Below are 23,814 nucleotides of genomic sequence, written 5' to 3' on the forward strand. Positions count from 1 at the left end.
TCTAAGAAATGAAGACTTTTCAGGGTATCTATCACTTGTTCAACAACATGGCTAAATTTGCAAACATTATTCAAATCATTTAAGCCTTGGAAACCACTGAACGCCAATATAAACAGATTACAGCTTTCCCAGGTGTAATGGAAGCAATTAATTATGCAGTGAGTATCTCTCCTACACTATGTTGCTGTCTAGAAAACCTAACAGATGAATCTAATTAAAACTCACACTGAAACATGTTCCTTATGTGTTGCTACAATTTTAAAAGACCCGAGGGGTAGGAAAACATCCAATTAAAGTAATGTGGCATCTCACAGGTAGGAAAGCAACTTTAACAAAGCTTTCCTTTCCCAATTATATTGATGCAGAAGGTTCACCATTGGCAGGGAATTGGCAGCTGCGCACCCATATGCCCTACACCAAATTTTGCAGGTATTTCCATAGTTCATTCCTCATTACAGGATCCTCCATGACAGCTGCTGACCATGGAGTCCATGTTTAACCTATGCTCATAGACAGCAGGTCAGAAGAAAGCTCCAAAGGTAGTTTGTGCCGAGGAGAGAGACCTTGTGAGTCCTGCTCGATGTCGAGGAGGCAGCCCTGGAAAGCAACTCCTATCCAGGTTTTCAAGGTGGAGTTTTCAACAATGCAGAGAGGTAAAAAATGAAATAAAGGGCAAGGGTAGGATTACATAGGATGCTTTGGTTAGGTGTCAGAGTGGGGATGGACGGCTACAGGAAGGACAATGGAGGAAGGGACAGCATGATTGCAAGGAAAATCAGGAAAGGAGGCATTTTTGTAACCAAGGAAAGATGAAATGAAAAAAAAAAAAAGGAATATTTTGACTGCTACATCAGTCAAACAGCTTTCAGATTAGGTGGGGAAACAGAAATGAAGTCTAATTTAAGACCCACATTAGATTCTAGTGATGTTGCCACTGACAGTACAAGCAAGGGTCTCATGCCTGTCTCTTAACCTTGCCTATCTCACAGTGGAAGCATTTCTCTGGTTGTACAGTCTTCAAATCCTTCAAGATTAGCAAAACCCATTTTTCCAAAACTGAAACCCACCAGGAATGACCAATTCTTTCTGAGAAGGAAAAGGACAACAGAAAAACTCACACATAAGAAGTCACTCTCTTTTTTTTTTGTCTGTCTGTTTCTCAGAGATAAATTCTTTAGACAAATCATAAAAAAGTAGGTCAGGAACTGCCTTTTTTTAAACTCTCCAAACCACAAAAGAAAGGCTGTTCAAAGTAGTGTGGGTTCAAGTTGTTACTAGCCTGTTGCCACAGAGTGTTTATAGAAATACTTATGTAGTCAGTTTTGTAAAGTTCTTGTATGGTATCATTCTTACCATCACTTCACATCCTACTCTGAGATGATTCAGCTCTCCCACAGGGATGTGGGCTACAGCGCAGAACACATTGCCCAGTCATGAGTCATAAGAACCTTTGCAGAACCGGCCAGGCACACTATAAATTCACCCTACACTTCATGTGAACTGCAGAAACCTTGGAGACACCTGGAGCAGCAGTGTTTCTTCCTGTACAGAACAAGGTACTGTAATGATTTCTAGATACCATTTATTTCATACATTCTTGGATGATGTTGCTTTGTTGACAAATGCATAGCAAAAAAGGAAGCAGGGATCTGAATTGGAAACCATCTAATACTGGGGAAAGTAATTAACTAAAATTGCACAGGCATATTCTAGAAGGTTAAAAGTCTTAAAAATATACAGGAAGAGTAATTTATTGTTCAGAGTTCTATAATTTCTAGGGCTCATTGACTAGCATATATATCATAGCAGAGTAAGAACCACAATGTTTGCTTAAGTCAGCTAATTTGTTCTTGTGCTCTTTAGCGCTTAGAATTATCAGATCAGCTCCTGGTATGCAAGCTACTTGGGGGACAAACTGTCTTTATTCTAAGGCCATCCTATACCAACCAGAAAATCTCCTAGTCCCTGTCTAGAGCTCTCAGTTAAACCTGAAAGACAAATGACAAATAGCAGCATTCGTGGGCTACTGAATACAGAAACTTTGTCCTGCAGAAGTACTGGGAAGCTAGGATCTGGGCTACCACTGTAAGACAGAGCTCAGGACACTTTTGAAAGTCAAAAAGTTAATTTAGGATGCTTAGCATGCAACAGCTGGGGCGGTGCTTCCTCAAGCATAGGAAGGAATCTTTTGTCCTCACCTAAATGAATAATTTGACTCTACTGTTACCAGAGTATTTGTTCACTACAGCAATGAGCATCAAAACGCTCTTGCACAAACTGAAGCATAGAATTTGTCATAAGGGAGAGCTTCTCCATATTTTCTAGTCCAGGCACTGGTGAGTATGTTATCAACTGTTACTCCAAGATGCTGTAAAGGACAGTGCAGCAAATGGTCAACAAATAGGAAACAAGATTGGAGGCTGGTTTATCCCTAAAAATGATGGGTAGTGCCATCAGTGAAATATGGACATGGACAGGACATGCTAAACTTTATATGACTTTATTATAGTTAATCCTCCTCATTCTTCATATAGATAATTTTAGAAAGCCTTTAAATCACAAAAGGAAGTTCAAAAAGTGAAGAGACACATAGCAGCCATAATTAGTCGTTTGTTAATAGCATATTTTCTCCCTTTCTTTGCAGCTTCAGAACAATGGATGCTTTAAATAAAGCAAACACAAGCTTTGCTCTCGACTTTTTCAAACAGCAGTGTCAGGAAGATGGTGACAAGAATATTTTGTTTTCCCCTTTAAGTATTTCATCTGCCCTGGCTGCGGTTTATTTGGGAGCCAGAGGTAACACTGCAGATCAAATGGCAAAGGTGAGTGTGGCCTTCAAAAAGTAGATGTCTGAAAGGGTAGGTCTCTTGGAATAATGTCCTCCATGACAGAATTTTACTGTGATGGAACAGAGGAAAGCCATATATGTGTAGAGTTTTGATTAGAGTGATTTCTCTACTTATGCCAGCTCCCATTTTACCCCTGATGTGCTTTGCAATGAATAGACCAGTTCTCCACTTGTGCAGATCAACTCTACTCTAGCCTCTGCAAATAGGATCCTAAGAAATGACAGAAGTGGCACTGATGCCATTGTCACCTTTTAAATTTCACCAGTAGAAACAAGGAATTTTTATCCCAAAGCTCAGTAACTTGAGCACTCACCAGGAGATTTGGATTCTTCTTCTACTCTGCCACAGAAAATTCTCATCTCATATCTCATCTCATTGGAAATGACTGCACAGAAAAGGACTTTCCCTTATAGTTATTATAAGTTTTACACTTTGCTAAACATAATTCCACATCTCCAAGATTAGAGAAGAAACAAGTTGAGACTACAACCCTTTCTTTAGGATGCATATTTTACTGGCAAAATCACTGACTGAATTCACTAAGTTGCACTTGTTCAAAGCTCATGGTTTCCGCACGTGACAGCAATGACAGCCCCAATGCACGGTTACCTAACACCTAATGCAGTTACCTACCTCCTATCGTAGGAGGTGATCCTTATGAATTTGCATCTGCTAAGGCAGAAGTTGTCCCACCTGCTAGGGCAGTGATGTAACTCCTGATATATAGGAAAAAAGAGAGCCAGTAGGGTAAAAAAGAAAGGAGTGATCTGCTGTTAGGATGAAGGGAAAACAAAACAAAAGCCACAGCTCTTCTCAAAAATGTTCCAAGGTTGATCATGCCCCCTTCTAGCCTGGGTAAGGTGAACAAGACCAGAGAAAGGGATTTAAGGCATGAAACTGTCTGCACAATTTTCAGGCTTTCAAACACATATGCATGCTCCATTTAGACTTCTGTTTTGATAGGCTCCACCTGGAGATAATTGGCTCTTCCTAAGACATAATTCCAAGCAGGCAGATTTCTCTATAAAGACTAGGTATGTTAGAGTTTTGCACTGCAGCCCTCAGCTTAGTGTACACAAGCCATTTTGTACACGAGCCTCAAGACTTAACCAAAGATTTTACATTCAGAAAGGCCTGAATAAAATCTGAGCTTGACTCTCTTCATTACCAGTTCCCATGACATCACTGAAAATTTTAACAGAAACGGCAAATTTTCTATTGATCCATTTATTATTGCTTTTTCCACTACAGGTACTTCACTTTAACAAAGTTGAAGGAGCCAAAAACGTCACCACAACCATAAGAATGCAAGTCTATTCTAGAACAGAAGACAGTCTATCAAATCGATGTGCATGTTTCCAGAAGGTACCTCACCCAAGACAGTGATCAAGCTATGGGCATGGTCACATCTTTTCTTGCTTGTATTTTCCTTCCACATTTGCATTTGCTTACATTTGCCTTCCTCAGAATTAGTGTACACAACTAATTGGTACAACATCCTGTGATACCTTCACCTAATGCAACATTTATTACATGCTTCCCCTTTTTAGGCAGAATTGCAAAAACTAATCTCAAATTTGCAAAATTTAACATTTGATGTTATCATTCTCTGTCAGTAGATCTCTTGTTCTTTCTCTCTTAGCTTTGAGGGCAGATTTCTTTCCCAAATTATTACTGTTCAAAAGCTAGCACACTTCCTACCTCAGAAAGCTAATTCCAAGGATTAGCTGCCCTTCCACACATTTGATTGCATCATTAAGACAATAAAACCAAAACATTAACTTTTCCAAGCTACCTATGGTTGATATGTTTCAGAAATTAGTCTCCATTTCAATTGAGCAGTTAACAAAATAAATTTACATATTGGGATTTCCTGAAGTAGACCAGTTGCCTGCAATAAATCTTAGAGAGATGGGAATAATTATATTCCTGAAATATTTCTTTGCCATACTGGCAGGCATCTTGTCCCAAAGTATATGTAATTGAACATAGCAGAGAAACACAGAAAGGCAAATGTAATCCCTCTGAGGGAAAAAAGCTCTTTTTCCTAGCTGACAATTTAACCAGGGTGGTGTCAAGCTCTTCTCCTTGCTCTTTCCCATCATCCTTATTTGTTATGGGAGTGAGCCATTTCCCTGCAGTCTGCCCACAAAACCCCAACTCCTATGTGTTTTGATGAGTGGCCACTTGGTTCTCCATCCCATGGCCAAATCCCGTGGTGGGAAGATTTATTTTAGGGGTTATGTCAACATCTCATTGGCACTGCATGAACAGGAGAGGGGTTGTTGCTCATGAGTAATGCTTGTCCTAATTGTAAGAATTACAGAGTGCTATGTACAGCACTATGTGTAGTGCTACGGGTTTGAACAGTTTAGAGATTTAAGTGTCTGTTCACGCCTCTGATTCTGAATCAATAACAAGGTGAATACAGCACAGGTGCAGACTTTTAGGTTACTAATTCACAGTTTATCTTCCTTGAGCTCATTTGAGAGTCTGAGCCAACATTCATTTAATCCTGTTGTTACTTTAATATAAATAACCTACTGCAATTACTGAAACATTAAGAAAACCCAACAAAACAAAATAAAAAACCCCAAACAAACCACAAAATTTTAAGAGAAATTAAGAAATTAAGGGCAAACCTTCCATGTAACACCCTTGACTTTCATAAATGAAAGGAGTGACAGAGCCAAATCTTTATGCATTGTTTAACAATTACTCTCTCTCATTTTCTGGATATCCTAAATTTTATAATCTTCACTTATAAATCCTTAAAGATTTTACATAGTTCAGGCTCTTAAGACTTACATTGTGTACCATATCTGCCTGCAACTTTAAAATTATTCTTTTAATATTGACAAGTTTAGAGTACCTCTTCTGTTGTGATACAGGTAACAGATCACCTGAAAAGAAATACTTTACTTGGAGCTGTATGAGAGAAAAAAATGTGAATTTTTAACTATTTTACACAACAGATGAATAACATTTTTTTTCTTTATTCAAGAAAGAAATTGGCAAATCAGATAATATCCATACTGGATTTAAAGCACTAAACTTTGAAATCAATCAACCTACTGAAAATTACCTGCTTAAAAGTGTCAACCAGTTATATGGAGAAAAATCATTGCCTTTCAGTAAGGTAAGCCTTTTATTCAGATTATGCAGTGCCAGTTAACCTTCATAATCTCTCTATGACAATATAAACCACATACTTTTAAATATTTTCACTACATTTGCAAATCATGTTATTATCCTTGACATAAGTGTTTTCTATGAGACTTTTCCTGAGACTTTGGACACTAAAATTTTAGTTTTATGGGATGTGTATCTAATCTAAGAATCATTTGCAGATGTAGTTAGACAAGAACATTTAAACTGAGCATTTCCACTAAAAAAATACATTGCTCCTTTGACAAAATGCTATGCTTTTGTCCATGCAATTTTTATCTCTGGCTGTAGTAGCACTCATATTGTAAAAGAACAAGCCTAATACCAATGTCTCTCTTGCACTGCAGGAATACTTACACTTAGCCAAGAAATATTACAATGCAGAGCCACAATCAGTTGACTTTGTGGGAGCAGCAGATGAAATCAGAAGAGAGATCAATTCCAATGTTGAACAACAGACTGAAGGTAAGTTCCAGCCTCTCCTCTCCAAATCAAAAAGAAGCCATTTTGCTTTCTCTGTACCCAAGGGGCCAATGGCAGGTAAACAATTAACCTCAGAAAGGTAAATCAGATCACTTTTCCTAAAGTACTAATCTCGTTACAAGGCCTTACTAAAATTAGTGTCCTCCATCTGAATGTGGGAGAAATATGGCTTGTTCTTTGTAATTCAAGATTAGCCCAATATATTTGCGAATAATCTCAAAATAGATGGGTGCTATGGCAGCACTTACAATTTCCCTGGCTTATAACCACAGAAGCTGTGCCAACACTTGCACTGAAACAGTAAAAGTACACAGATGTGTGAATGTCCTTCTATTTTCTCTAGGTAAAATCCAAAATCTTCTGACTCCTGGATCCATAGATTCACTCACCAGGCTAGTCCTGATAAATGCACTCTACTTCAAAGGAAATTGGGCAACAAAGTTTGAAGCTGAAGCTACCAGGCAAAGGCCTTTCAGAATAAACACGGTATGGGAATATGCTGCTCTATATGCTACATTGCAGATGGAGAAAACTGAAAGAGAAATTCCTGTCACACTTTAAATCCACGCGGCATAATAGTTACTTCATTTAAAGCATACAATATATTTTCTTCACCACACCTTCAGCACTAAGGCTGCACACACATAGTAGGCCCTGAGCCACAAGTAAAATTGTCAGAAGCTGACTTGAAAAAAGCTTCCATTCTCTGATAGCAGGAAAAACAAAGAGGTGAACAAAACTGTGTGGGTTAGTTCTTCACATATTTATTTTTAACCATACAACAAATCAGAGTGAAATAGAGCTTCCCATAATGGGAGTCATCTGAGACAGATCAGATAGCTTGTCATGCCTCCAAGTGCCTTTCCAGAAGACCAGGGGTCCTCTGAAGATCCTGTGTCCTAGCCATAAGGATATCTCAGATACACTGGGCAGCTTGTAGAGTAAATAAAATAATCATCCACTGTGCTGTTTTAACTCAGTCCTTTAGTGTTCAGAGTACAAATGGAAACCATTTAATTTGATTTGTTGCAGCATACAACTAAACCAGTGCCGATGATGCACCTGAGTGACAAATTTAACTTAAGCTACGTAGAATCAGTCCAGGCTGATGTTCTTGAGCTTCCATACGTCAATAATGACCTCAGCATGTTTATCCTGCTACCAAGTGACCTCACCGGCTTACAAAAGGTAAAACAACTGAGAACATAAATCATCTGAGAAAATAAGAGTTTCATTAACCTACTTACTTTATGCATGTGTGAGGAAAAAGACCAGGCTGCAGTCATGTTTCTAGGAAGGAGGGCACTGATCAGGCTCAAGGTAAAGCAAATCTCAAATTTGGTCTAGTACTGTGAACCTGAACCTCTTGAAGCTCAGACTAGATTTCTTACTCTTGGAAGCTAGCACATCTGTGCTTTCCAGTGTTGATCAGTCCTGGAAACAAGTAACTCAAACCCATAAGATTGCTCCTCTTCCTGCCCAACAAAAACGAAGACAGCCAGGTAGCCCTGCTGAGATCCACTGTCTGTACTGATTTAGACAGATATGATGTCATTCTAAAAAAAACCCACCAAAAATTGGGCAGCCTCTGCTACTTTTCAGGATGTCCAGAACTGATATGTATGGACACTGCCACCTTCTGTAAAAAGACTGATTATGCCTTTGGATAACAAACTCTTAAAAAATTCTCATTTATAGGGTATTCTGTGAGAGGAAAAAAAAAAGCTCTTTTCAATAAATTCTAAAATGCAGGGAAGACAGAACTGGGAACAGAAAATCAACCTATTTCACCCTGCTATATTCCCTGACAATTACTGAAAACAGTTCAAATACTGTGTTGACCAACCATAAGCAACATTGTTGTTTAGTCAAAAAGATTTCCAAACTGGCATTTCCCTACTGTTTTTCTTGTACACTTATGACAGCTTGAAAAGCCCTCCATTTAAGAAAAGAGAAGAACATTCTGTAATTTTCTAATTCTCTTTTTACTTACTGCAGCTGGAAAGAGAATTGACTTTTGAAAACTTGTCTTCATGGACCAACCCAGAACTAATGGAGAAAATGAAAATGGAGGTTTATCTGCCAAGGTTTACGTTGGAAGAGAAATACGACCTCAAATCTACTTTGAGCAGGATGGGGATACAAGATGCCTTCACGGAAGGCCAAGCTGATTTCACAGGAATGTCAAAGGACGGTGATTTGTTTTTGTCACAAGTTTTTCACAAGTGTTACCTGGAAGTCAATGAAGAAGGCACAGAGGCAGCAGCTGCCAGTTCAGCAGCACTGGCATCACGAAGTCTTGGTGCTACTGTTATTTTTGTGGCAGATCACCCTTTCCTCTTCTTTATCAGGCACAACAAGACCAAGACTATCCTCTTCTTGGGAAGATTCTCTTCCCCCTAGAAACTCAACCATTACTAAACAGGTTATTGCAACAACAGTAATGAACAAAATACACACCACGAAGAGCATCTCAATAGTCTGTGCACTTCTTAACTTTCCTTTACTGTTGACAAATGTCTCAATGTTAGAAGAGAGCATATATTAAAAATAACCATGAATTCATGCCTCTGGCTCATTTTCCTGTCCAAAGAACCTGAAAATGCTAGCTTTACCCTGTAAGTACCAGACTGTGCATGGAACAATATGGCTGTGTCTTTTCAGTACTTTCTGAACCAGAACTGCCACCATTCAGAACAGGTTGAGTTGATCTAAACAAGTAATTTTCAATATATGTGTTTTGGTACCTAAGAAGAAAAGAAAATCTTCCTCCAGAATGCTGCTCCATCTCCATTAGTTTCAGCTCACTATGCTGATCCCTGTAGGAGGGCTACCTCACCCACATTCTTGTCAGTTTTTTTACCAACTTTGTGGCCTGGCAGAGCCGATAATGAAATAAACCTGCAAAATCCTCTGTGTTCCTGGTACTGATGCTTCTTTTTTTTTTTTTGAATGAAAAGAGGCTAACGCAAGTACTTTCTAATCTCTGGCCCACAGCAACAGGAAAATATTGAATAACACTATAGAACTGGAGGAAAACAAAACCTTGAAACCTTCTCCTTTGTAACCTTCCATCCATACAATACTGTTTCCAGCCTAGCACTGCACTGCTTTACTCTCACTTTGCTTTGCCACTTATTCCGCTGTTTTGAGGCAAGATCAAATGGGAGAATTAAGTCTAATTTAATACAAGCAATATGTACCCCTAAGTGCTTTCAGGAAGATGACACGCGAAATCCCCCAGGTTGTATTTACTCCTGTCACAGCTCTTTCTCCTAAGAAAGTGTTCTAATCAGTCTTGCATGTTTGCTGCGAGTACTCCTGACTACCTGAATTCACAACAGAGAACAAAGGACTGGTGTTCTTAATGGACTTGCACACACCAACAGCATCTTTCTAGAAACACATCTTCTTGGGACAGCAAGACTCCCTTTTCCTGGCAGAGAAGAGGCTGTTGACTGTCACTGAGTCCTTTCTCTTTTCTTTCAAGTGCTTAACTGCTTCCAGGGTTCCTTCTGCTTTTGATTTCCAAAGGGGAAGGAGCATAGAAAAAGTGTCATGAAGAAAGTACTTTACATTACCCCTATACAACCCCAGCAGCACTGCCTTCTGTCTGTCTCAGTTGTGAAACACGACACAGGATCCCCATGAATTCAGGTCTAATTCTACCTCGCTTCACTAGTACAAGAGCTTCATGTCCCCAGGGATAAGCATCTTAAGCACTTCCTGATGTATCTTGGGAATAAAGACAGGAAAGCCACACCTTGGAGGCCAATGAAAAACAAAATCATGACAACATGCAAACAAACTCACAGGCCTTTAAAGTCAATGGAAATGTGAGTCACCTTTTCTCTCTCCTTCAAATATTTGAAGCACGATTGCAAAGATGACAGACTTAATGTCCTCTTCTCAGTGTCAGGTCATTACCAAGTGGCAATAGCCACAACACTTGAAGGGTGAGTTGTATATTAGGGAACAACCTTTTTCCAAGGTGAGCAGCCGTGAACTGGAGAAGGTTACGCAGAAACATTACGTAATCTCCATCCTTGGAAGGGCTTTGGCTAACCTTATCTACTGGTGGCCCTGCTCCCAGCAGGAGATTGACTTCTGGATGCCTCTTTCAATTAATATGTGATTTTTTTTCTCTCCTGTCAAAAGCCACTCTGCCTTGCCATCTCTCTTTCTCATCCTGCTTGGCATCCTTGCATGTTGACTAGCAAAGGCAGCTAGCTTGCTCACATTCAGCATACTTCTTTGGGACTTGGAAGTCTCCTGGCTTGGGCTTTCCTACCACCTAACCATTCATCTTACCTTTCAGCTATCCAGATTTCTTGAGGACTTACTCACCATACTAAAACCAACACTTGTTTATTTTCTGGCATTTCTCCACTGCCTTGCACAACATTGATTTCTGCCGTTTTTTAGAATTCTTAACCCACTCTGTTCCTGTAATCAGGCTTGCAGCAAAATGCTTAGCACACAATTTCCTTCCCTTCCTTCACCTTCCCCTGTCCTCCAGTTGGTCTCACAGTAGTTGCCACCACCTTCTTCTTTCACCACTGTCTCTCTTCCGGGACTGTAGAGTGACAACTACAGTGCCATGTTTCCCTCCACTGTCTGTTTTCACTCCAACCTTGCTCAAGCCCTCCCAGTGTGGTTGTTTCAATTCTTGTCCTCCTTTACTACATGTAAGTACTGTGCAGTAACTCAGTGTTTTGTAGTGTTTCTCTCAAATGATTCCCATGCATGGTTGCAATGAGATTTCTTCACCAACATAACCAGTGGGGTGTCCATCCTTTACCCTCTGCATGGTCCTTCACGGCTTTGGCTCTGTCTATGTTATTAATGATCTTCAACTTGAAGCTGGACAAGCAGTGTCTAATTCAATCACTAAGCTTGGTGTTTTATGCTGATGTACTGAATTGGAAACACAGGAGTCACAGCTGCACAAAACCAGAGAGAAGAATCAGGCCTTCAATATCTGCTTAAATTCAGAAAAAAAAAAAAGTATTGTGTAACCTTTTTGCTAGTCACTTATTTTAAACAACAGACTTGTTTTCTCCACAACACTAGAAAACCTTTGGAATGGGTGACCTGCTCTGCTATCCTGTCAGTAGACTACTGTGGTGTAACAACAGAGCTGAGACTTTAACTCCATTGTCCTTTTGAAATGTCTAAAACTGAAAAGTGACAAGGTTAACAAAGAGGCCAAAATTATGCAAGATCTTTTGGGGATAGAAAAGAGCTTTGGGTAGAAGGAAACAACATGGATGTAGGGGAGAAGGAAAGGGAGGTGCAAGTAGTACTATATTTCTTAATTTAAAAATTGCTTAACACACAAACGCAGAACCTGACTGAAGACAAGACCTAAGTCTTCTCTCTCACAGGATCAGAGGTAAATATTTAAACTAAAATATTTAAACTTTGAGTAGTAACTTCTACAATGCTTTTAAAAAGCAATCTGTGCCATGCATGTATAGATAAAGTATAATATACCAGTGTTATAGTGCATAATTCTTGCCTCGTGTTTTCCTAAATGTCGACCATTAGACAAAATAAATCTTGAGCCTAAGGAAAACTGCTAATTTGGGGCAGAATTGATTACAAGAAGGAAAGTTTTCTTAGGGCAGTGACTGCCTTTCAATTAAAATCTTCAGTTCAATAAAGGAGTTCCATATTTCAGGTGAAGGCACATTAAGGGACTCAGAGGAGTATTCATTAGCAGACAACAGAGAAATTTCCATCCTGATGCTCTCTTGGTTGTGTTCTCCAAGGGGAGAAAATCACTCAGTGGTCCAGATGTGGTACTGACAGGATACTGGCTGCCAGAAGAACTGTAGTGGTTTGGCAACCAAACACTTGATAAATATCTGTAGACTTCAGAGATTGCTCCACTGTTTCTGATGCTCCATTCCATAGATACAAATATTAATAACAACAACAACAACAACAAAATCAACATTTTTGGTCTTCTGAGTAGAAAACGACATGAGGCAGGTACTACTGGGCAGATATCCTTAGGTCTGGAGTACTTATAACCTCCACTCATCTGCCAGTTTCTGGGGAAAATAAAACTGCTGGAACATACAGAAGGGGTGGTAGGTACACATAACGAATAAAACTCCATCAATCTAAATGGAAGTACCAGCTTTGCTGTTCATGATAGGTGGCTGGGCAGGAAAAGAAAATGAGCCTAAGAATCATGCCTAAATTCTTTCACAGAATCAGCTTTCAATTCTATACAGATCCAAAATGAAGCAGTGGGAAACTCAGACATGCTGTGAATTAATGTATTAAAGATGCATTTACAGTCCCCTGTGAACAATAATTTGATAAATCATTAGTTAAGGATAAAAAGGAAGAAAAATACGCAATTTACAAATTGCATATTTTTGAAAAGCAAAGGCAGAAAGAAACAAGGAGAAAACTGCAGCTCTGTAAAAGAAGACATATTCATAGTTAGAGGAAAATATTATTTGGCTAACAAAAAACCTAGAAGAAATTACTGTTCCTAGTAGGTGGCAAACAGTATCTGTGTGGAAGATAAATACACAAATATGCTATTAGTTTTTGCTGATGTCAATGCATTGTGTTGCACACGTAATATTTCTCACTAATACGTTTTGTGTACAAAATTTTAAACATTCAAACAGTACCATTCTGTCTGTTGCCTCTTTCCAGGCTGTAGCAATGGAAGTGGTCTCAACCTCAGTTGGCAAGTTTACGGTTGATCTTTTCAACAAGCTGAATGAGACCAACAAGGGAAAAAACATTTTCTTTTCCCCTTGGAGCATATCAGCTGCTCTGGCTCTGACATACCTGGGTGCAAAAGGGAATACAGCAACTGAGATGGCAGAGGTAGGTAGCTCTACAAAACATACACCCCATACAATACCTATCTCCTGTACTAGCTACAAATCTTAGTGTTAGAAAAACTTGCCAACATAATGACAAGGAACCAAGGCACATAACAAGTGAATGGCAAATTTTATTAATGTCATAGCACATCACTTTCTTCACTAAGAGAAAGGGTCCTGCTGGTATCACATGCTGTGCACAGAGGTTCTCTGAACCTGACTTCTTCTAAATTATTTGACATCTTCTAATTTGTCTTATGATTCCATGACTTGGTCACAGATGGGACATTGCCTCTGTGAAGCAAAAAGCTGATGCCAATAGCTCCTAACTAATTGGTAGGAGGCTTGCAGGTCCCTGCATTCCCCCTCTCTATCTTGGCCGGGGTGCATCCTTCTATCCTGATTTATGCTTTCCTAAACAACTGCCTGACAATCCAACAGTAAAATATGAAGGGTTTTGGTATATCCACAGCCCCAAACCCAATCCTACTTAATGTCACATGGGCACATTGCTGGCTCAGAAGGAGCTGTGATGCTCAGCACCGCCCAGCACTCTCCTCTGTATCACTGCACTCCTATTCAGAGGCCTTTTACCATTATCATGTGGAGAACAATTTGGGCTTGCACAAACACATTCCTGTTGCTGGAAGCAACAGCTGTGGAAGGGAGATCTGCCTTGCAGTGTGCAGACAGAAGCATTGTGTTGATGCTCTGGGAGAGGGACAGAGCTAATCATTGTTATTCTATGGGTTTTATGTGTACTACAGCTTCAGCATCACTTTGATTAGTCACCTAAGCAGCAGACAGCACAGTGAGTTATCACAAGGAGTGAAACAAGACAACCATTTGATCCCCATTTGTCTTTAAGTAACACCAGTTCCTCCATGCCTGTTTCTTATCTTTAGAAACTCTTCTTGCAGGTTCTTCATTTTACTCAAGCAGCAGGAGCTGAAGCCTCTTCTTCTGCGGTCAGGCCTTCTCGGGGGAGACCGAAGAGAAGAAAAATGGTATCTATTAGAGCTGAAATTCGAAGACAAAGAACCTCCAAATCTAAATGTTCAGATACAGCTTTAGGAGTCCAGTATTTATTGTCTGCACCCCCCTTTAAAGTACAAATGCCCACCATACTTCACAACAGGTTGAAATTCAGTTCCTTTCACTCATTCAGACTCTGAGAAGTGTAAAAGGACAAGTCATTGGGATAGTAGGGAAGGTTTGCTATATGGTTTGATGGTAAACTTGAAAAAATAATGAGTAAGAAAGGGGAACCCAAATTCCTGTCCCACATACATCACTTAGCATGTTTTGAAAGCTTCATGCAAAAATGCAATTGCTGAATGTTTGGTTTCTTTTTCCAAGGATCCTGAGAACAAGCAAGCTGCAGATGTCCATTCTGGCTTCAAAAAGCTCCTGACTGCCATCAACAAACCCAGAAGCACCTACTCGCTGAGAAGTGCCAACCGCATTTACATGGAAAAAAGCTTCCTATTATTACCTGTAAGTTAAATCTCAGAGAGGAGTAAGAAAAGGTGCAAAAAATATTTCTCACTTTAATTACTTGCCATTAATAGAACAGGTTTGAAGCTGACCCTGAATACTGCAAATGAGAGCTCTGGACTCCAGTGATAAACTCAACTGAAAAATACCAGTTGGTCTGCTCACAGAATTTAAGGATGCATTGCCCTTTGACTGTACTGTAGGGATTCCTTTCATGCAACGTGCCTTTAGTATTGGAAACCCCGATAGACAAAACTGTAAAAATTAAGCACATCCATGGGATGCGTGCATCCTTCCTCACTTCTCCAGATAAAACTTGGAACAAATACAGGAAATTTCTGTTCTTCAGTTACTTCTTAATTGTTAACCCACAGTCCAAGAGAGTGCGATAAGGAGAATCTTGCAGTCCTCAAGGCCCAAAAATCTATCAAGTACAAGAGCTAACAACTTCCCTTTGGGACTGAAAAATAGCGTAGTTCTCTAGCACAGAATGTTTTCATTGCTTTTTTGTTATTTTTCAGACATATATACAGCTCAGTAAGAACTACTACAAAGCAGAACCACAGAAGGTTAACTTTAAGACAGCACCAGAACAGTCTGAAAAGGAAATCAATGCTTGGGTTGAAAAACAAACTGAGGGTAAGCTGAGCTTAACCCCAACATCTTTGCTCTCCCATTAAGTCAGCCTGCCATTTCCTTTGGGCAGGTGTCCTTGCTTCCCCAGGTGCTACTGCAGCAGCCAGGTCATGCCTTCCAATGTGGATGTGGACAGTGAGCAGAGATGTGGTAGGAGGACAGAGGAAAAGCAGCACATTTAAACAGCTTCAAATACCTGATCCAGACACCAGTGAGATCCTTGGGGAGACTCCCACTGACTCTGCTGTGCTCTGCATCAGCTGATCCTCCAGTACAACCACTGTCCTGGCACTGCACCCATGCATCACTGGCAGAGTAGACAGAGGGGAAAGACAGCTCTGCCTATCAGTGTGCTCCAGGGCAGGTGGGGATGCCTGCCCAGCTGTGCCATCCTGCACTGGCCAGAGGTGCTGTTCTCCTTCTACCTGGCGCAACCAGCTGGTGAGGCAATATATGGCTTTCTGCTTCTAGCTGCTTGTCACGAAGCTGTGACACTCTTGGGGGAAGGAGTAAATCCCTGTCAGTTAGCCAGGAGGACAGCAAAATGCTTTGGAAATGGTAAAGAAATTCATTGATTTATGTTAAGGAGCATTTTAGGGAGCAGGGCGCTGACGACTTTTTACTAAGAAGTTGAACTGAGGGAAAAAATGATCAAAATGTTCACACTGCTGGAATGAAATTTGACTCTTCTGATTTCAAAAGGCAAAATCAAGAATTTGTTGACTCCACGAGATGTGTCAAACACCACCGAGCTGATCCTGGTAAATGCAATTTACTTCAAGGCAGAATGGGAAGTGAAATTTCAGGGAGAACATACAGATCTGCAAGCCTTCCGACTGAGCAAGGTAAGCTCCTCCTGTGTCCTTCTTACTGTAAACAACCTGGTGACAAAAGCAACTGCTGAAATCATAAGTTTTTTAGGTACCCATGTGGTAACCCTCTGTGAAAAGCTGGTTACAGCAAAATCTGTCAGTGCTCAGCTCACTGAAATATTAAGATACTCAGGTAAATGTTAATGAGCTCCAGATAACAGCTACTGTTTCCAAAAGTACTACAATCACTCAGGCTCCTTTTGCAAAAGAGTGCTAAGAATGACTAGATCATAAAAACATGGTTTTGAGAGCCCAGGCTTCAGGGACAAGAACTACATGGCATGTCACGGCTGAGTAGGGTACCCAGACCTCTGAGGTGTGCAACCTAGCTAGGCACAAACATACCTGACCAAATACAGCTGCAACGGTGTACCCTGAAGTTTTGCATGGTTGGAAGGGACTAGGAGAAATGATAATGGCATGTATCCAGAAGAGATGTTAATGAATTCACATTAAAAGACAAGAACTCTGCACATTTTCCACAAACTCTACCTTCTGCCTTCTGATTAACCTGTATACATTGTCTGGTTCCCTGAATGAAGGGACATAGATGTTAAGGGAGGTTACATACTCCTGACAAGGTGACTGCTTGCCAGGAACTCCCTTCATCATGAGCCCTTTTGCTCTGACACTAGTGTTTTCTTCACTTAAGGGCTGTGACATAAGGAACAATCAGCTGACCATTTTTTATCAACAGAGAGAGGAGACCACTGAAAAACTGCACAATATTTTTCCTCCTAAACCATAGCTGTTTCTCTGCCACAGTGTTGTAAGGCCATATCCCATGCCTCCTCCATCCCCCTAATCCTTGCAGACATTCTAACTCTCTTCCTCCCTCCTCTGTTGGCTGCTGTGCATGTTTTGAGGGGGGAAGAGAAAAATCTGTCAGTTCAGCCCCCAATGAAAGCTTTAGGACAAACATCAAGATGAACAATACAGTCCAGTCAAGAAAAGCTTTGGAAAATGAATGATAAATTGCTGTTTTAAAAGCTGTTTATAAAAGTTTCTGCTCCCTGCACTGTACTGAGACATCATCATCCTTCCATTCAAGGAATGATTTCTTACTTTTAAATAAACACTTTACAGAACAAGACCAAGCCAGTAAAGATGATGTACATGAGAAATACATTTCCAGTTCTCATCATGGAAAGAATGAACTTCAAAATGATTGAGTTGCCATATGTGAAACATGAACTCAGCATGTTCATCCTCCTTCCTGATGACATCAAAGACAACACTACGGGTCTTGAACAGGTAAAAAAACATGATACATCCATTTTGTATTAGCACACAGTCATTTAAAAAAAAAAAAAAGCAGGCTGGCAACCATATCTCCCTTTCTGAGGACATGCTGTCATACTGTTTGACCCCTCCACTAGCTGAGTTAATTTCCTTTGATACTTATCTAATCCCAAGGAAGTTCCTCCACGCTGAGCACCCTTAATTTGGTAAGAACTGAAGAGAGTAAACACTGTGCATAATCAGATGCTTAGCTCTTCAACAGCCCCATGACTGACACCCAATCTTACATGTTCTTTAAGGGTTAAATCTCACTGCACATTCAGGAGGGACAGTACTGCACAAGTAGTAACAACCTCTTCCTAAAATAACAGACCCCTCTTCCCCATGGCCTGGAAGTTTGTTTACCATCTTCTTCTCATTCTGTTTTTCCCCCTTCCCCCCATCACTTGTTTGCTGTCTGAAAAACCAAGATTTTGGTGAGACTGTATTTGCTATAATAATGAGATCTACCACTGTAGTTACTATAATTCCAAGGTTGTTAAATTCTTGGAGTCTATACCATTCATTGCTTTCCTCCATTTGATCTGAGCTGAACTGTCATGGTGTAGTGCCCAGGACACAGAGTGGCAGTGAAAGACCTTGCTGGAAGACGTTTGTTTCAAAGCTGTCATGGTAATATGTGCAATAATGTCAACACCTGTTTTTATAGAACCGGACCAAACTACATGCCACGCAGCTGTCAATCTCACAGCAATTTTCTTCACATCAAGACTGAATTAAAAGAGAGGAAAGAACTCTTAGGGAATGGCAGCTATTCAGTGCCCTCTCTGTCTTCCTTTTGCAATGAATTTGGTAGGGTTGGTGCTCAAAACTTTGCAGTATTTAGACTCAAATATTTGTTGCATATGCTGTCTCTGATAATCAGTAAAATCAGTTTCTATTTCATGCTTTGAGATAGATGTTAAATTTGCTATTTAAAAAATGTTTAATTCATTATATTGCCATAAAGTTGATTAATTCATAGTTAATTAATTGTTTTTCCCTTGCAAACATCAAATTCCTTCTCTTTCTTTTAAATGATAGCTGGAAAGAGAACTGACCTATGAGAAGCTGTCCGAATGGACTGATTCCAAGAAGATGACTGAAACTCTTGTGGATCTGTACCTACCTAAGTTCAAAATGGAAGAGAGATATGACCTCAGTGATAATTTGGTCAGGATGGGAATGCACAGTGCCTTCAGCCGCAATGCTGATTTCAGTGGAATGACTGAGAAGGGTGTTCTGCAGATCTCCAAAGTTTTTCACAAGTCTTTTGTCGCAGTTGATGAAAAGGGCACTGAGGCAGCTGCTGCTACTGCTGTCATTATAAACCTAAAAAGTGCACCTGTTGGCCATGTTCTGAAATTTAAGGTTGATCACCCTTTCTTCTTCTTCATCAGACACAACAAATCCAAGAGCATCCTCTTTTTTGGTAGATTCTGCTCTCCCCTAGAATGAATTATTACTTGCTCTCAGACAGCAACCAAGGTTCACTGCTCAACGGAAAAATGTGAACTGCAGTGCTAAAATCTCAACCTTAAGCCATATAGCCACCTGTACTGAAAATGTATGTTCTTCTCCTCCCACCCCAATCCCCCTCAAAGAAGGCAGCACCCAGAAACCATCCTGTGCCATCAAAGAACGCCCTTCTACTGCTCCTTTCCATTGTCCTAATGAGACAGCCCTCCGCAGAAAACAGTGTGGAATTTTGCTCCCTTGTATCAAACCTGCTCTTCTGGCTTTGTTGTTTGAGAGTAAGGTGGAGTCATAAAAGCCCTCAGCACCTAGCTAGATGGCATCATCTAGCCTGTGTCAAATGCTGACTTCAAGGGAAGTGCAGCTCATTCTCTTGGCTCTCCCAGAGAGAAAAAAATCCCTAAAAATTAAAAAAAAAGAACTTGTAGAAATCTGTTTGACCTCTTTTCCTCACTGAGAAGTGAGGAATTTGCATTTCCTTATGTTAATTTCCAATTTAGGACTGTTGGGGATTAACAAAATTTAATACAAACCCAGAATAATCTTAAAAAGCTCCTTACCTTCTCCTGTCTCACCACACGTATATAGACACATCACACTTCTTCTCTCCTGCTCCTTCAGCTACTTGAAAAAATTAGGCTTTGAGGAAAAATTGTCCAGCCCTTAACATTTAATTGCTGACTTCTAATCATCTTGCATTTTTTCCTCATTTTTCTAAACTTTGTAGTTTAAAGTTGCTGAGAGTTCCAACCATCAAAAATGCTAAGAAAACTATGAGCAACATGCCTTCTTGCTACCTTTTACTGATATGTAGTCTAAATCCTTTAGAATTTAAATCTGCTTCCTCTTTTTAATTTTACTTAATTATACCTGTTTCCTGTCTAATATCTGCACAGCTTTCTTGCTTCCTGTGTTAATGACCAACATTTGATTTGTACCTTATGAGTGCATCTCAGCATAGATATTCGTGGTATTGACAGAAACACCAGTGAAATTTTGATTGATGCTTTACTTGATAATTTTACCATGACCTGCATTTAATAAAGTAAATTAACTAGGAGTTGTGTTGTTATTCAAGACAATTAACTACTTGGTTCTCTTAGAATATCCTGTAATGTGCATGGCTGGAGCATGTTTCCACTCTTGCCATTCCAAATCAACCACACACTATCCCAATATGCCAGTGGGCTTCAAATAGGCCCCAAAATACTGTTATTTCACATGTTGTCCTAGGCATTCACTAAACATATCTGTCCCAACACACTAGAAATAAGAAGTATGACCAGAGGCTATGGCCCAGAAGATCACCTTCCAAACAGCCCATTTGCCCATGTTCAACAGCAAACAAGCAACAAGAAAAAAGTGAATCTTCCACACATCCCTTTTGCCCGTGTACAGTAGCAAACAAGCAATGCTTGTTGGCTTGGGAGGGCAGCAGTTGTGCTATCCTGCGGCCAAAAGGAATAGCATAAAATTTTGTAGACGTTGTGGTACTCTGACTATGTGTCAGAAAGCATTGTCTAAGACAACAACATTTGAATGCAGGCTACTGTAAAAGCATTTACTCTCAGCAAAATTCCAACAATAATTACAACAATAATATAATTACAACTCACTCCACCTCACCAAAAGGTATTCTATGTGGAACTACATCTCCACCCAACAAAGCATACCTGCATCTTGTTCACTGTACCGAAACAGAGAAGTTATTGTTAGGACGGAATAGTCAACATAGCAAGGCTTCAGGAGAAGAAGCACTTGCATGAGGAGATATAAAATATAATTTTTTAAAAGAATGAAAATTTGGAAGGTGACCATTATCAACACGAAGACTGAAACTCTTCTGAGGAGCAACAAAGACCATTCCTCTTCCACTTAAGTGATGCCTGGCCATCAAAGACCCATCAGGGTGGGTAAGCATGTTAATTCTTAGCCTTGTAGCATTGTAATCCTATCTCTCTGCTGTGTGTATTCCACAATAAGTAATAACTGGGAATTCCTAAATAGTGCATACCCAGCCTGAAGGGTCACTACATGTAAGAGCAGAAGTTTACCCAAAAGGTGGCAAGAGTTCCATACCAAACCCAATGAAAGGTCTTCCCACTTCAATTTTTGTGCATCTCCTCACTCATAGCATGCTGCAGGGCTCTGCAAAGCAATACCTCTAAGGCTCTCTGAGGAACTACAGCACAGTGACTGCCATTTAATGAGAGGTGCAAAGGGTCAAACAGACTGGTTTTGGTACCAAACTACTCCCAGTCTCAGCTTTTCTTAAAGTGTATCCCTTCCAGTATAAGACTTGGAATACAGATGAAAAATGTGAAAGAGAAGGAAAGAAACCCTTTCACGGGTGTAACACTCTTCAGGGCTCATCTACTGAAAACAACACACGGAGCTGTTTTGTTTGTGCCTCCCTGCACTATTTTCATGATAACCAGCACCTGGCTCTCAAATCAGGCTAACCCTTACAGAGTCAGAGAATCGTTCAGGCAACAAGTAACCACTTGAGATCATCTGGTCCCATCCACTATGCAAAGAGAGTAAGCTAGTGCAGGTTGCACAAGACCATGTCCAGTTGGATTTTGAATATCTGTCTCCACCAATGGAGACTACACAAACTCTCCAGGCAACCTGTGCCAGTGTTTGATCATCCTCACAGTAAAAAAAGTGTTTATTTATGTTCAGATTGAATTTCACGTTTTCAGTCTGTGCCCATTGCCTCTTGTCCTCTCACTTGGCACCTCTGAGGAGGGCCTGGTTCCTTCTTTTTTGTTGCCTCCTGTAAGGTATTGGCCAAGTAATAGGTGTTACATGACTGCATTTCCCAATAACTATTTACAAGAAGACTTGGATTTATTCTGTATCATCAAGATTTGTAACTTCAGGTCCACAAACTCCTCCTTGAAAAGTCACAGTACTTTGAAAACTAAAGAAAGAAGTACCTACATGAAACTGATAAAACCAGCCTCAATATATAGATGTTGTGAGCGTAGACTGCTTGTCACTTAGTGATTCCATGCCTGTCAAAACATGCTTTCAGTTTACCCTTCAGTGAAAGATGGAGCTTTTGTGTCCCAGTGCAAATCAGCTTCATAAAATAATCCCTGACACCTCTGTGATGGATGAACTTCATGACAAGCAGAAATGGTAGACACAGCACACAAAAACAGAACCAAGAAAATTTACAATGGTTGGTGTACTGTTAGTATTCAAGACAAGGACATATAAAAACTCCACTGCTTTCAAACTTCAAAGCAAATACACTCATACCTTTAAAGGTTTTATTTTGCCATCAATAACAGGCACAAGAAACCCTCTTTTTACATGTTAGTTATTGTCCAGTCCTTTACAGTTCTATTGCAACAGATGTGATAGTTAGTTTCATTTCTCTTCCCAGGGGACATAACTGAATAGGATTTTCTGCAGAGTAAAAATCCATACTTGGACTTAGTCTAACACTGATTTTAAATTCTGCTGCTTTTTACTAGGTGTACCTGTAAGAGAACTGATCTTCAACAGACGCCCCAAAGGCTACTCAGAGTGGACCATTTACAGAGTACAGGTACGGCAATATGGCAAATCAAACAGGCAGAAAGATACAACCTCACTGCTGAGCAAGATGGGGATGAAAGACAGCTTCAAAACAGACCAAAATTACTTCACCATATGCCAGAGGAAAACGACCAGTTTTATCAAAAGACTTTTTTTATGACCATTTGTAAGAGGTCAATCCACTTGAGGTCAACAGGTCAGGTGTTGTGATGCTGTGAAACCTTGTTTCTATCATTCTGGCTTTATCAATTAACTAATTTATCTCACTGTTTTAATCTGGCACAGCAAAACCAAGAGCAGTTCTTCTTCAGCTAATGTGCTCCCCTTTGTAACCCCAATTACTAAAAAGGATCTTGCAGCAACTGGTACATACCACAAAGAGTGTCTACACAATTTGGGTACCCTTTCTTCATTTTCCTGTATTTTTGGCCAATCTTTCCAGCTTACAGTACCACTAACTGCTTGGGTTTTTTTCTTCTCCTATTACTTTATCTAAAAAATAAACAACGGCAGCTTAAGATACATAGCAGAACATTTCTTAGGCTCATAACTAAATATAATAGTGTCTAATATATTTCTGAAGCAAGAAATTAAGAGGATATTCCTGGCATGAAAGCTGCACGCACTTAAAACCAAAAGATAGGAAGAAAGAGAGGCACATATATCCCTCTTGAAACCTTGTGCGGTATACGTACCAGTCAGATTTCAAGTGAATAGAAGCACTAATATATAATTCTTATTCAAAATATGGACTCGTACACTTTACACAGATGCTTTTTCCATATAGGTTGACTGCATGGTAATTGGTTTACTTTGCATTTGTCATACTAGTGGGCAGAGGCCATTACTAACCCTAAATGTAGCAGAAAAGACATATAATGATCACAAATGGAATTTATCAACACAACCTAGTGTAAGTCACACAAACTAGAATCAGAATTACACCAATTTAAAGTAAAACATTTGTGCACATGTAAGTCTTTTATATTTCACCTTTACTGATATCCAGTTTTACACATCCTCCTGTTTTTGCTCTCTACTCCTAGACATCAGTTTCTGCAAAAGTCATTACAAGCAGCACTTTCAAGCAGTTTTGCAGTTTTTGGTGGATGATTCAAAATCCCTCAAACCATCAGACAGGAA

At 39.9% G+C, this 23,814-nt stretch overlaps 2 protein-coding genes across 2 annotated transcripts; both read left to right on the forward strand.

Annotated features, from left to right (window-relative positions):
* The first annotated feature begins 1,423 nt into the window (after nt 1-1,423).
* Nucleotides 1,424-9,418, forward strand: LOC135418016 (serpin B10-like). Its single transcript, XM_064662805.1, has 8 exons — nt 1,424-1,556; nt 2,645-2,822; nt 4,101-4,214; nt 5,854-5,988; nt 6,365-6,482; nt 6,844-6,986; nt 7,533-7,688; nt 8,499-9,418. Exons 2-8 carry the CDS (start codon nt 2,655-2,657, stop codon nt 8,901-8,903), a joined length of 1,239 nt encoding a protein of 412 aa, XP_064518875.1. The 5' UTR covers nt 1,424-1,556; nt 2,645-2,654; the 3' UTR covers nt 8,904-9,418.
* Nucleotides 9,419-9,522: 104 nt separating this feature from the next.
* Nucleotides 9,523-20,179, forward strand: LOC135418019 (heterochromatin-associated protein MENT-like). The gene is made up of 8 exons (XM_064662819.1): nt 9,523-11,895; nt 13,182-13,358; nt 14,278-14,364; nt 14,717-14,854; nt 15,376-15,493; nt 16,193-16,335; nt 17,449-17,616; nt 18,688-20,179. The coding sequence occupies exons 2-8, from the start codon at nt 13,191-13,193 to the stop codon at nt 19,099-19,101; spliced, it is 1,236 nt and encodes a 411-aa protein (XP_064518889.1). The 5' UTR covers nt 9,523-11,895; nt 13,182-13,190; the 3' UTR covers nt 19,102-20,179.
* Nucleotides 20,180-23,814: the final 3,635 nt, after the last annotated feature.

This window comes from Pseudopipra pipra, chromosome 1, assembly GCF_036250125.1.
Source record: "Pseudopipra pipra isolate bDixPip1 chromosome 1, bDixPip1.hap1, whole genome shotgun sequence".
In the NCBI taxonomy this organism is placed as follows: domain Eukaryota; kingdom Metazoa; phylum Chordata; class Aves; order Passeriformes; family Pipridae; genus Pseudopipra; species Pseudopipra pipra.

Bases quoted from the DNA above. Each gene is read 5' to 3' on its own strand.
- LOC135418016 (XM_064662805.1), top strand. From the start codon at position 2,655: ATGGATGCTTTAAATAAAGCAAACACAAGCTTTGCTCTCGACTTTTTC. The intron at 5,989-6,364 runs GTAAGCCTTTTA...CTTGCACTGCAG, and splicing joins AATCATTGCCTTTCAGTAAG to GAATACTTACACTTAGCCAA. The intron at 7,689-8,498 runs GTAAAACAACTG...TACTTACTGCAG, and splicing joins ACCTCACCGGCTTACAAAAG to CTGGAAAGAGAATTGACTTT.
- LOC135418019 (XM_064662819.1), top strand. From the start codon at position 13,191: ATGGAAGTGGTCTCAACCTCAGTTGGCAAGTTTACGGTTGATCTTTTC. The intron at 14,365-14,716 runs GTATCTATTAGA...TCTTTTTCCAAG, and splicing joins GACCGAAGAGAAGAAAAATG to GATCCTGAGAACAAGCAAGC. The intron at 14,855-15,375 runs GTAAGTTAAATC...GTTATTTTTCAG, and splicing joins AAAGCTTCCTATTATTACCT to ACATATATACAGCTCAGTAA.